General features: G+C 44.0%; 1 protein-coding gene across 6 annotated transcripts in view; it reads right to left on the reverse strand.

The window, feature by feature from the left end:
* The window catches only part of cep295 (centrosomal protein 295), a 191195-nt gene that overhangs the window by 91449 nt on the left and 86038 nt on the right, over nucleotides 1-13708 (reverse strand). For 5 of the 6 annotated variants that reach the window (XM_087988022.1, XM_087988023.1, XM_043691513.2 and 2 more), the window contains one exon: nucleotides 1729-2800. In XM_087988022.1, the coding sequence (XP_087844148.1) occupies nucleotides 1729-2800 (1072 nt within the window). The remainder of the gene's footprint in view (nucleotides 1-1728; nucleotides 2801-13708) is intronic. The other variant, XM_087988027.1, reaches the window with a different exon arrangement.

Consider the following 13708-nt stretch of genomic DNA (forward strand, 5'->3'; position numbering starts at 1 on the left):
AACTGACTGGTTTTCAGTTGGGATACAGTGCACAGACGAGGACAGGAAAGAAGTCCTATTTTGCCTGGCCCGCAATTCGTATTGGAAAACACTTCATTTCAATGCAGGAGAAGTCTTCAGCTTTCTTCAGCTGTTGAGTTTCCCAAAATCTGGGATACCTTGTCAGCCATAGTTTAATCTGTTGGCTGCAAGTTTTAATAAAATATTGAAATTGCCAATCCACTTGCTGTTACAGCCCATCCCTCATCTCATCTCCATTAAACATAGAAGTGAGTGGGTTCACTGAGTATCAGGTTTTTAGAAATATCATTTGATCCCATTCCAACAAAATGTTATGGCCTTTTTAAAAAAAAATACTTTGTAGGATACAGGTGACTTTCGCAAGCATTTAGTGGTCATCATCAAATATACTGAGATGATCGTTGTGCAGTCTGTCTAGTCAAGATATACTCTGATTATGTTAGGTTGTGAACTGAAGGACTTTGACACAGTAACAATGAAGGAATAACTAATTATTTCCAGGTCAAAGTTATATGACATGGAGAAGCGGTATGTTTGCATATACCATCTGGTTTTATTTTCTCAGATGGATGCTAAAAGTTTGGAAAAAGTTCTCAAAGAAACCTTGGTGAGTCACTTGTTGATGGTACACAAAAGCAGTCAAAAGGCACCAACAGTTTAAGCACTGAACGTTAAGATGGTGGTTCAGTATCAGTCAAGTGGGCTGTTTGCTCTGAACGGTATTGAGCTTCTTCAGTAATGTTGGAGCTTTATTCATCCATATATGGACTGGACCATGCTCCCAACTTATGCGTGTCAGCAGTGGAAAAGATTTGGAGTGTCAGCAAGAAGTCTCTGACCTGCTCTTGCCATCAATATTTCCTGTAGTCTGTAGTACACGATTATTCTACTGTACTAGAAATTAGAACGAATGATCAGTAAGCAGAATTATGGGAGCAAGGCAAAAAAAAAATGTTCGATCCTAGACTTGGAACTTGGCCTAACAGCCAAGCTATGGAGATACATCCATTACAAGGGATGTAGCGGTTCAAGATGATTCATCAGAAGATAGGCAATAAATATTTGCTTTGCCAGCAACAAGTACATCCCTTAAACCAAAAGAAAATGTAACATCTTTCAACATATCACAACTGTCAGGGATTCAGCAATGGTAATACCATTGGACATCACAAGGCATCGGAAATTATGTTTGGATATAGCCATTCACTGATACATGGCTCAAATGTTACTGACTATTTATCAGTCCAAACTGCATGTTATCAAGGTCCTGCTGCCTGTAGTCATGGACTGCTTCAATATGTGAAAAATTGTGAATGGTACTGAATACTGACCAATAAGCAAACATCTTCACTTCTGACCTTAGTTGGAGAAAACGTAATTGATGAAGCAGCTGAAGATGATTGGGCCAAGGTTGCACCACTATCTTGGGACTGAAGATTTTCCTCCAAAACTTTCACTACCTTTCTTTGTGCAAGGTATTACTTCAGTCACTAAAATATTTTCTAATAAATTGTCATTGATTTTAACTTTTATTTAGAGGTTCCTTGATATGTCAACTCAGTCAAATGCTACTTTAATGTCAATAGCAGTAAAGTCTAGAGTGAAGTGGTTCTGGAAACGATAAAAATGAAACTTTTATACTAAAATCACCCTTTTTCCACGAAGATGACAACATCTGTTAGGGAAAGATTACTTAGATATATGTACCTGATTCTCAACAAAATTAATTTCGGATGTGTTGTGCTGATCTTGCATTGATTTTTTCAAAAGTTTTTGCCTGTGCATGAATTGCTCTTGTAACATTTGCGTGGCAACAAGATTCTCCCTCTGTCTACACAATCTCTGATGCAAGTCTTTTAAACGTTCCTTTGGAACCTGAATACCGGTTGATGCAGCACATGATCTCTCTTGATCGCTCAAATTTTTAACTGATTTTGTCAAGGTTGAGGAAGGAATAGAGTGTGTCAATGTTCTCACTGAAAGTTCTGGTGTTCCCTGTTGTCCTTCTAAGGGTTTTAACTGATTTTGCAACATCTGCATTAATCCTACTTTTGTTAGCCCCTGTTGTGGCTCAACTGTGCCTGACGTTGCAGCACAATGTTCTGATACTTCCACACCATTCACTTCAAGTACACCATGAGGCATGATAAATATTTTAGATTTTGACAAATCAGATTCACTATTGCTAACATTATACACAACAGACTGGTTCTGATTAACATGGTCAAGGCCTCCAGAACTATTTGATCCAGCATTAAGTACGCTGTCTCTTTGTTGTTGTATAATTGTGGACTCAGCAGTTGCAGTATTTTGCTGGGCAGTTTTGAACAATGCTGAATTGAATAAAGTAGAATTTTTTAAAAGTTGGTGCCTCGGTGAAAAACCAGAAGCATTTTCTGAACTCTCAGGCAAGCAAACAGTGCCAACTCGTACTTGTAACCTTTGATTTACCGGTAGTGATTGACAAGTAAACTCATATGGCAATTTGGTCTGTTGCAAGTGAACAAATGGTACAGTTATAGGTTGGTTCTGACACAGAGTTCCAGATCGATTCTCAAAGTTAGGATATTGAGCAGAAAGAGCACAAGTCACTTCAGGCTTATTCCTGGTCACATCAACTTTGAGTTCAGATCCAATAGATTTATCATAATGGTTTATACAAGATGGCAACTGTTGTTCAGACAAGTGTTTTGCTGTAGTAGAAACAAAAGACCATCCTTTTTTCAACCGATACTCATCCAGCTGCTTCCTGATTCCTTCCAGTGATGTTTTATGCAACCTTAAAAAAAAGTTAAAAAAAGACTTTTACTACATTTTCTTTAATAACAAAACAGTCATAAGTACTTAATAAATATGCAAAGTTACTATTCTCAAAAAAGAAATAGCCACTTTCAAAGCTAAATGTAAAAATGAACTGTATTAACTTACTCAAGATCTCACTTAGCAAAACTCAAAAACAATGTTTTAAAATTTTCTCAAGCTAACCAACCAATTTGAGTTCGACTATCCATTCACCTCGAATTGAGGGCACTGGGTTAAATTCCACATTATAAAATGGTGTTCTGCTTTTCCATTGTTCTATCCATGTGTTGTTGCTCCTCCTTTTTTCTCCATAAATCAACATGAACATGACTGATTCTCTTTCTCAACAGCATATTCCAACTTTCTCTCCAAACATCTTAATGTAGAACATAGAAAAGTACAGCACTGAGTTGCAGGGAGGACATTCAATGCCCTTACTACTGAGTAAAGAACGTACCTCTGACATCTGTCCTATATCACCCTGAAAAATGTGTTGCTGGAAAAGCGCAGCAGGTCAGGCAGCATGCAAGGAGCAGGAAAATCGACGTTTCGGGCATAAGCCCTTCTTCAGGAAAGGGCTTATCTATCTATTATATATCTATTACTCCTTAGTTTAAAGGTATGCCCCCTTCTGCTAGCCATCACCAGAGGAGAAGGGCTCATCGTCCATCCTATCTAAATCCTCCAATCATCTTGTCTGCCTCTAATAAGTCACCTCTCAACCTGCTTCACTTTAACGAAAACAGCCTCAAGCCCCTCAGCCTTTCCCCATAAGACCTTCCCTCCAATGCAGGCATATCTTGGTAAATCTCCTCTGCACCCTTTCTAATGCTTCTACATCCTTCCTATAATGCGGCGACCAGAAGTATATGCAATACTCCAAATGCGGCCACACCAGAGTTGCAACATGATCTTATGGCTCAAACTCAAACGCTCTACCAATAAAAGCTAACACACCATATGTCTTCTTAACAACCCTATCAACCTGGGTGGCAACTTTCAGGGATCTGTGCACATGGAGACCAAGATCTCTCTGCTCATCCACACTATTATGAATCTTACCATTAGCCCAGTCGTCTGCATTCCTATTACTCCTTCCAAAGTGAATCACCTCACACTTCTCCGCATTGAATTCCATTTGCCACATCTCAGCCCAGCTCTGCAGCTTATCTAGATTCCTCTAACCTGCAACATCCTCCTGCACTGTCCACAACTCCACTGATACTAGTGTCATCTGCAAATTTATAACCCATCCTGCTACATACTCATTCAGGTCATTTATAAAAATGACAAACAGCAGTGGCCTGAAAATACATCCTTGTAGTACACCACTAGCAACCGAACTCCAAAATTTCCCTTCAACCACCACCTCTGTCTTCTTCTAGCTAGCCAATTTTTGATCCAAACCACTAAATCACCCTCAATTCCATGCCTCCATATTTTCTGCAACAGCCTACCATGGGGAACCTGATCAAATACTTCACTGAAATTCATAAACACCACTTCACCCTCATCCACCTGTTTGGTCACATTCTTAAAGAACTGAATAAGGTTTGTGAGGCACGACCTACCCTTCACAAGACTATATTAATTACCCCTAATTAAAGTATTCCTTTCCAGATGATTATAAATTACCTCTCTACTAATCACTTCCAACACTTTACCCACAACCAAAGGAAGGCTCACTGGTCTATAATTACCAGGGTTATCCCTACTCCCCTACTTGGGGAAAACATTGCTATCCTCCAGTCTTCTGGCACTATTCGTTTAGAAATAAAGATCAAAGCGAAAGGCTCTGCAATCTCCTTCCTGGCTCCCAGAGAACCCTAGGATAAATCCCATCCAGAAATGCTAACATCTCCTCCTTATGAACTTCAATCATCTAGTCTAATAGCCTGTATTCTCCTCGACAACACTGTTTTTTTCCTGTGAACACCAGCAAAAAATATTAATTTAGCGCCTCTTCTACCTCCTCGGACTTCATGCACAACTTCCCACTACTGTCCTTGACTGGCCCTAATCTTATTCTGGTCATTCTTTTATTCCTGACACCTATAGAAAGCTTTAGGGTTTTCCTTGACCCTTTCTGCCAAAGGCTTCTCATGTCCCCTCCAGACTCTTCTTAGCTCTCGCTTTAGGTCCTGCCCAGTTAACCTGGAGCTCTCAAGCACCCTAACTGAACCTTCATGTCACACCTTTACATAAGCCTTTTTCCTCCCCTTGACAAGAGAGTCAACATCTTTAGTAAACCACGGTTCCGTTGCTCGACCACATCCTCCCTGCCTGACAGGTGCATAGTTATCAAGGACAAGCAGTAACTGTTCCTTGAACAAGCTCCACATTTCAGTTGTTCCCATCCCCTGCGGTTTCTTTCCCCATCCAATGCATCCTAAATTTCATCTAATGGCATCACATTTGCCTTTCCCTCAGCTATAGCTCTTGCCCTGCGTTATACACCTATCCCTTTTCATCACTAAAGTAAGCAGAATGAATTGTGGCCACTATCACCAAGTGCTCAGCTACCTCCAAATCTAACACCTGGCCTGGATCATTACCAGGTACCAAATCCAATGTTGCCTTGCCTCTTGTTGGCCTATCTACATACTGTGTCAGGAAACCCTCCTGACATTGGACAAAAACTGACCAATCTAAAAGAACTCAAACTATAATGTTTCCAATTAATATTTGAAAAGTTAAAGTCCCCCACGACAACTAACTTACTTTCAATCCTGTCCAGAATCATCTATACTATCCCTTCCCCTACATCTCTGGAACTATTCGGTGACCTATAGAAAACTCCCAACAGGGTGACCTCTCCTTTCCTGTTTCTAACCTCAGTAGAAGTGTCCTCATCAATGTCCTTTCTGCCACAGTAATACTGTCCTTGACTAACAATGCCTCACCTCCCCCTTCTTTTACCACCTTCTCTGTTCTCACTCAAACATCTAAACCCCGGAACTTGCAACAACGATTCCTATCCTGCTCTATCCATGTCTCCGAAATGGCCACAACATTGAAGTCTCAGGTACCAACCCATGCTGCAAGTTCACCCACCTTTTTCCAGATGCTTCTGGCATTGAAGTAGGCACACTTTAAACCACCTTCCTGCCCGCCGGTACACTCCTGTGACTTTGAAACCTTTTTCATAACCTCACTGTTCTCAACTTCCTGTACACCGGAGCTACAATTTAGGTTCCCACCTCTCTGCTGGATTAGTTTAAACCCTATTGAACAGCATTAGCAAATTTCCCCCCCAGGATACTGGTACCCCTTTGGTTCAGGTGTAGACCATTCTGTTTGTCAAGATCCCACCTACTCCAGAATGAGCCCCAATTATCCAGGTATTGGAATCTCTCTTCCTGCAACATCTTTGTAGCCACATGTTCAACACCTCTCTCTCCCTATTCCTTGCCTCGCTAGTATGTGGCACGGGTAACAAAGTAGAGATAACAACTCTTTTGTTCGAGCTCCAAGCTCCACCCTAACTCCTTGAATTTCTGCCTAACATCCCCATCCCTTTTCCTACCTATGTCGTTGGTGCCTATGTGGATCCTGAGAATATGATCAGAGATATCACGGATTCTGACAGCAACACACCAACCGTGAGTCTCTCTTGTTCCCACAGAATCTCCTATCTGTCCCCCTAACTACGGAGTGCCCAATGACTAATGCTCTACTCCTCTCCCCTTTCTCTTCTGGAGCAACATTGACAGACTCTGTGCCAGAGACCTGTACCCCACGGCTTACCCATGGTAAGTCGTCCACCCCAACAGTATCCAAAACGGTATACTTGTTATTGAGGGGAACAGCCACAGAGAATCTCTGCAATGCCTGCCAGTTCCCTTTCCGTCCACTGACTGTAACTCATCTATCTTTTTCATGTACCGGAGGTGTGATACCTTAAAGGAGCAGCATACGTGCACACCAAGGTCTGTCTGATCCTTGGTGCTTCCCAGAGTGGGATTGTTCATCATTTATTCCCTTGCCTCATTTGTCCTGCCATTTGTCACACTAATCTGTATTAATTTAATTTGCCACTGATCAGCCCATCTAACAAAAAAAATGCTGGGAAAGCTCAGCCAGTACATCAGCGTCTGTGGAGAGAAAGCAGAGGTAACATTTCAGGTCCAGTTACCCTCCTTCAGAGCAGTATTTTTGTTCAGCCTCATCTAACCAGTCCATCCAAATCCTTTTAAGACTATCTTCCTCACTATTTACCACACTACCAATTTTCATATTAACCACAAACTTGATAAACACTCCTCATTCTAGTTTAAAACAAACAGCAAGGGCATCAACACTGGTCCCATTGGATCCTCCTAGACACAGACTTTCAGCCAGAAAAACACTTTTCAAGCATCACCCTCTGCTTTCTGCCATTCAGCCAATTGTGGATCCAATTGGTCAATTCCCTCATATCTCATGGACCCTTAACTTTGCTATCAGTCTCCCATGCAGCACATTATCAAAGTCCTTGCTGAAGTTCAATCATATACAAACGTGGTCATCTCTTTGAAGGATTCATGCAAGTTAGTCAGACATGACCTTGCTTAACAAAACCATGCTGACTCTTATTAATCCCTGAAACTTCAATTGCATATTAATTCAGTCCCTCTGAATTCCTTTGAACACTTTCCACACCTTTAAGGATTAGATTAGATTAGGAAACTACAGACCAACTAGTTTATCCCTTACTCCCTTCCTGAATAATAGTACCACATTGGCACAGTTTCTGTAACCAGACAGGAATTGAAAGTTTTTGCAAGTCCCCCTGCTATTTCCTCTGAAGAGGGTGATGGCACGGGGTGGGGTAGGGTAGGGTGACACCCCCCCCAAACACAAAGGTTGGGATTTGAAGTGGGAATTGATGGGCCAAGGGCACTAGGGGTTGTGAAGCACAAGTGGCAAAGTCAGCTAACACTGAATTCTGTAGGGGCGAACAATGCAGAGTCCATTAGAGTTTAAGTTAAAAGTTGAATGCGGTCTGTACTTGTAACTTCCAACGTAGTGAGAAAGAAGAGCTGATTACTTTGACGAAGAGCCAAACCTCAGTGGAGCACATGTTACCAAGGTGGGTAGCGTGGACACTGAGTAACCATGATACCCTGTCAGTCCGTGGTAGAACGACAGAGCTTGAATAGTTGTGGTGGCAGGGAGGGTAAAGAGTCCCACTGGAAAATGCACACCAGGCGTGAGGTAGGTTTCTGGGCCTATCGGGAGGCGTTGGGTCAGTAGAGGTGGCCAGGAGTCCCACTGGTAGAGAGCACACCTACTGAGCCAGCATTCCCAGCCAACTGGTAGGCACCAACTAGTAGTGATGGCCAGGAGGGCAGAGGAGTCCCACCAGTAGAGAGCACACCTTGCTCGGAGGCTGCTACGGCCGTACAGACAGTGCTGGGACAGTATTATTGGCCGGGCAGTAGAGAAGTCCTCACTGGATTAGGAACATCTTACTGTTCGCAGTATTCGGGGGTACACAATCTGCTAAATGGCAGGTAAAAAGCTTTAAATACTGCAAGTTCCCTTATTCAGAGGTACAAGGCAGACAGACAGACAAGGGCTCACAGATTAAAAGAAGAAGAATGGTTGGGATCCATCCCAGACATTTGCACAACAGAGAGAGTGGATAGATAAGCGAAACAGAATAAAACTAAAAAGATAGGAGTAGTGTTAGTGCACCAATTAGCCAGCCTAATTGAACAAGTGACTGCCTCCACAATTAGGAGGAGAAAGGACCAGGAGCAAGTTAGAGAACTGGAAGACAGAATTCACATTAGGGAAAATGCGAGAGGAGACAGAAATATACTGTCTCCCCTCTTATGAAACTGTCCAGCAGGAGCCAACTGCTCCCTCTGTTCAACAACCTGTGCAGCAGCATAACTTAGCACCTGTTACCAGAGGAGGGACAAAGTCCCAACCCAAAGCAAATTATAAACCCTTCACCCCAAGGGAAGAGGAATCAGATTATGACTTCCCTGGGCAAATTACAGCCCTGGAGCACTAACACCAGATTCTGGGAAAAGCTGGATACTGTATGGACAGTGCACCAACTACACTTGAGGGACATACACCAGCTGGTCAGGGCAGCATTCCCAGCAGACAAGTGGAGACAGGTAGCTGGCGGACCCGACACCACAGCAACCCGAGACTTTAGGGGAGGACAGTGGGCACATGCCATTGCCCTCATAGCAGAAACAGATGCCCAGCAGGTCCCCTTCACAGACTTTAAAGAAGAAATCCAGAGTGTGTTAGGAAATGTTCCCACGAACTGGAGCAGGATCACAACCACTAAGCAATTCAAAGGTGAAGGGGGCCTCTGAATATGGGGAACGATTATTTAAAATATATCAAGAATGCTCAGGGCAAGCAAACCCAGATCGAGGGGACTGGGCATTCATCCAAGCTTTTAAAGATGGCTCTCTAGCACCCACAAAACCATCCTGAAAATGGGAGTGATAATGTCCGAGGATTATGATGACCTAGTCGGGTAGGCTAGCAGGGTGCCAGATGCAGAAGCTCCTGCACCAAAGGCAAGACCTGACAAGGCAGCCTACCGGAATGGAGGCGCAAATAGAATAAAACGATCCTGCCACAACTGTGGCCGGCAGGGACACTTTGCTAAAGAGTGTAAGGTCCCATGAGCAGGATTTAGACCAGGAAACAATGTAAAACACTGCAGTCACTGCGAAAGAACAGGACACACAGAAGCAGTGGACTGGGAAAAGCATGGGGCATCCCCAAAGACCATCCGGAACACCGCAAGAGTCCAGAGGACAGCAGAGCTGACAACCAGCTGCCCCCATTCGTGACAATAAGGGAGAGGTGAGAATTTACATACCCGCAGTTATAGGAGGGAGGAAATGAGAGATGCTAGTGGACACAGGAGCTGCTGTATCCATCACAAACTTATCTTTATCCCACACAATGATTCACTTAACCGGGGTCGGAGGGGATAAAACACCAGCTTACCTAAGCAAAACTACCTTCGTATATATATCCCCGTGATATATTTATGTATACTAAAATAATGAGGGCACCATAATGGCAATGATCGCATGAAAGAATGTAATGTTTTAATTGACTGTGTAAAAGGAAAATTGATTTGGCCCAGACAGGACGGTCAGAAGACTGAGATTGGGAAACTTACAAATCACCTTGAAACTATTAAAGTGGCTACAGTCACTAGCAGGCACTGGAGCCTCAAAAGGAGGGATTCGAAGGAACAAAGTTGAATGCAGGTCTAATTAACACAGACCCGATAAGGATTCCCAGACCTGAGCATAAGCCCCACCGACAATACCCAATAAAACCCGAACAAGCAGTTGTAAAGATAGTGCAAGGACTAGTGAAACAGGGTATCTTGAAAGAAACTGCAAGTACAACTAATTCCCCAACTTGGCCAGTAATAAAGCCTGACAGGAGCTACAGGCTCACCACTGATTATACAGGACTAAATAAGCTCACCCCTAAATTGCATCCCATTGCAGCAGACCCCCCCACCATTTTAAACGACTTGGCCCCCAAGTAGAAGATTTTTACGGTTTTAGACATAGCCAAGGGTTCTGGTCTATCCCATTATACCCCAAGTTCCAGAACAAATTTGCTTTTACAGTAAAGGAACAGACAGTACATGTGGACTCACCTGCCACAAGGATTCCACAACAGCCCCACTATTTTTCACAGGGTGATGAGTGACATCTTAAAGAGAGTAGATTTACCAGAAAGTAGCACTGCCCTCCAATATGTAGATGACATCCTAATTCCCTCAGAGTCCAGGCCAGAACAACAGGAAGCTTTAGGCCTAGTATTGCAGGAATTGGCAACTGCAGGGTTAAAAGTCAATCCCACAAAAGGCACAAATTGGCAGAACACAAGTCTTATACCTGGGACACCTCATATCCCAGGGATTCAAAGAAATGCCCAGCGACCACAAGGCGGCAATCCAACAGATGCTTTGACCTGCCACAGTCAGGGGAGTCAAGAAAGGTATGGGGCTATTCAACTACAGTCGGACGTCATACCAGAATTTGCAAAATTGGCTGAACCGATCTGAATTAAAGCAGGCAAACCTGCCTTAGAACCTATAATCTAGGGGCCAGAATAGGAGGAGGCATACAGTCAGCTTAAGACTCTACTCAAATCAGCCCCCGGGCTAGGGCTGCCAGACCCCAGCAAGGATTTTCACATCCACTGTAGTAACAAAGGAGGATTTTACTTCACAGTGGTCACCCAAGACCACGGTGGCATGAGAAGGCCTGTAGGATACTACACAACAATAGAAGGGCCAGTAGTCACCAAGTTGCCCAGGTGCATAGCAGCCTTAGACTGTGCTGCTTGGGCTGCAAGGGTTAGCGAGCCCATAGTAATGACAGGGAATGTCATCCTCCACAGTAAACACACCCTAGTAGAGATGCTAAACACAGGGAAACTGAGGGCCATTTCCAATATGAGAAGGGCAAAGTGAGAGACAGCTCTTTTATCCCCAAGTCAGTCCGTGGTAATAGTCAGGGACATGGGAGAAAACCCAGCTGAGGGAATTCCAGACAGGGGAACTGCACAACTGCGGAGATATAGATGGGGATGAGGATAGGGGGCAAGTAAAAGATACCCCCCTAGACACAGCCGAGGAGACCCTCTTCGTGAATAGGTCACGAAAATACGTAGCAGAGTCGCCCCAAACAGGATGGGCTGTGGCAAATGATAAATTTGAAACAGTTCTGTCTGGAAGGATTGATGAAAGTCAGTCCGCACAGGTAGCAAAACTGGTAGCACTCACTAAAACACGAACTAGCGAAAGGAAAAACCGTGAATATATATACGGACAGTTAATATGCCTTCGGTGTAGTCCGTGACCAAATGGTGGCATGGGGTAGAAGAGGTTCGTCACTGCAGGGGGAACCCCTATCAGACACCGATTAAGAATTCAGGCACAACTGCGTGCCAGTGAACAGCCAAAAGAGGCTGCAGTAATAAAAATAAAGGCCCATCAAAAAGAGCCAGCAAAAGAGCCCAAATTGGCTCTTATTCAAAGGAAACCAAGCAGCAGACAGAGCAGCTCAGAAAGCCCTAGAACAAGACATTAACAAGACTGCAATAGCCACTATTGAATTAGAAAAGCTATGCAAATTCAGCAGTTACAGGAGGATACATTGCAGGAAGAGAAAGAACAATGGGAACTGCAGGGGGCATTCAACGGAGAGGATGGTGTCTGGAGGCGAGCAGACAAGGTGGTAGCACCAGCATGTATACAAAGCACATTGCTTGAACTACACCATAGGCTCTTCTATACAGGTAGAGAGGCCATGATAGCAAGCCGAGAGACAGAGGGTGGAAGGGAATGGGAAGAGATGTGGCCAAGTACTGCCACAGGTGCATGCCTTATTAGATTAGGTTACTTAGATTAGATTACTTAGTGTGGAAACAGGCCCTTCGGCCCAAGTCCACACTGACCCGCCGAAGCGCAAGCCACCCAGACCCATTCCCCTACATTTAGCCCTTCACCTAACACTACGGACAATTTAGCATGGCCAATTCACCTAACCTGCACATTTTTTGGACTGTGGGAAGAAACCGGAGGAAACCCACGCAGACACGGGGAGAATGTGCAAACTCCACACAGTCAGTCGCCCGAGGCGGGAATTGAACCCGGATCTCTGGCACTGCGAGGCAGCAGTGCTAACCACTGTGCCACCGTGCCGCCCACAAACATATGGGTTATGCACAACATAACCCAGGGAGACCCATAAAAATTAGGATGGGACACCAGCCCAGACCCAGGGGACCTTGGGAACACCTTCAGATAGATTTTACGGTGCCATACCACCTTCCCATGGGAAAACGTACTACCTGGTCATCATAGATCAATTCACCTGGTGGGTAGAAGCATTCCTGACCAAAAGCTCCATGGCAACCACTGTCGCCACAAGATGAGGCATTCTCTAGGTGGGGGGTAGCCCTCCAGATCGACTCCGATCAAGGAACACACTTTACAGGAAGAGTCATGAAGACTGGATGTCGGTTGCTCGGCATTTGACAGAAATTTCACATTCACTGTCATCCCCAGAGCTCAGGGATGCTAGAGAGAATGAATAGAATGCTGAAAAATGCTTTAGGAAAGGCTATGCAAGCCTCAGGCAGAACATTGGCTGAGGTGCTGCCAGCCATACTGAAGAAATTAACAGCCACTACGAATCAGGCAACCAGCTAACACCATATGAATTAATGACCGGGCGAACAATGCAATTGCCAGAGACAATAACAACAAGTGATACTGATGAGGGTCATTAAAAGACAGAATTCGGCGATATGTCATAGAATTAAGCACCCAATTGAATGCGGAAATCTGTAATTGACAAACAGGACAAGGCAGGGGAACTCAATATCTTTCCTGAGGTCCCAGCAGCAGGAAGCCGCATCCTAGTCCGAGCATTGCCTGACAAACCAGGCTTTGTCCCAAAATGGAATGAGCCATACAATGTGGTGATAAGTGGGGATACCTGTGTCTGCCTGGATATTAAAGGGAAAGGAACATGGAAGCAGTGGACCCAACTAAAACAGTTTAAAGACTCCTGCAACCAAACTGACCAATCCCCAGGTGCAAACAGCAAAGTTGAACAAGACTGACAGTCATCCCAGGAAAAGTACTGAAAACACAATGGAACAAGCCACACAGGAGGAAGACTGCACCTTCTAACAAAGACAGATATATTTTTCTGATATCTTTATCTTTAACCACAAGACATATATGTTTGTATGTATTTCAATGTATTTAGGTGTTACAATTGTCACAAGCATTCCTGGTTTTCAAGATAACCTCTTCTATAAAACCCAGTTGCATGGGAACTGAACCGTCTGCTATCCACTGACACAATCAGTAGAATTGTGG

The sequence above is a fragment of the Chiloscyllium plagiosum genome, unplaced genomic scaffold (genome assembly GCF_037043375.1).
Source record: "Chiloscyllium plagiosum isolate Xiang-an unplaced genomic scaffold, Cpla_swu_hap1 HiC_scaffold_6, whole genome shotgun sequence".
NCBI lineage: Eukaryota > Metazoa > Chordata > Chondrichthyes > Orectolobiformes > Hemiscylliidae > Chiloscyllium > Chiloscyllium plagiosum.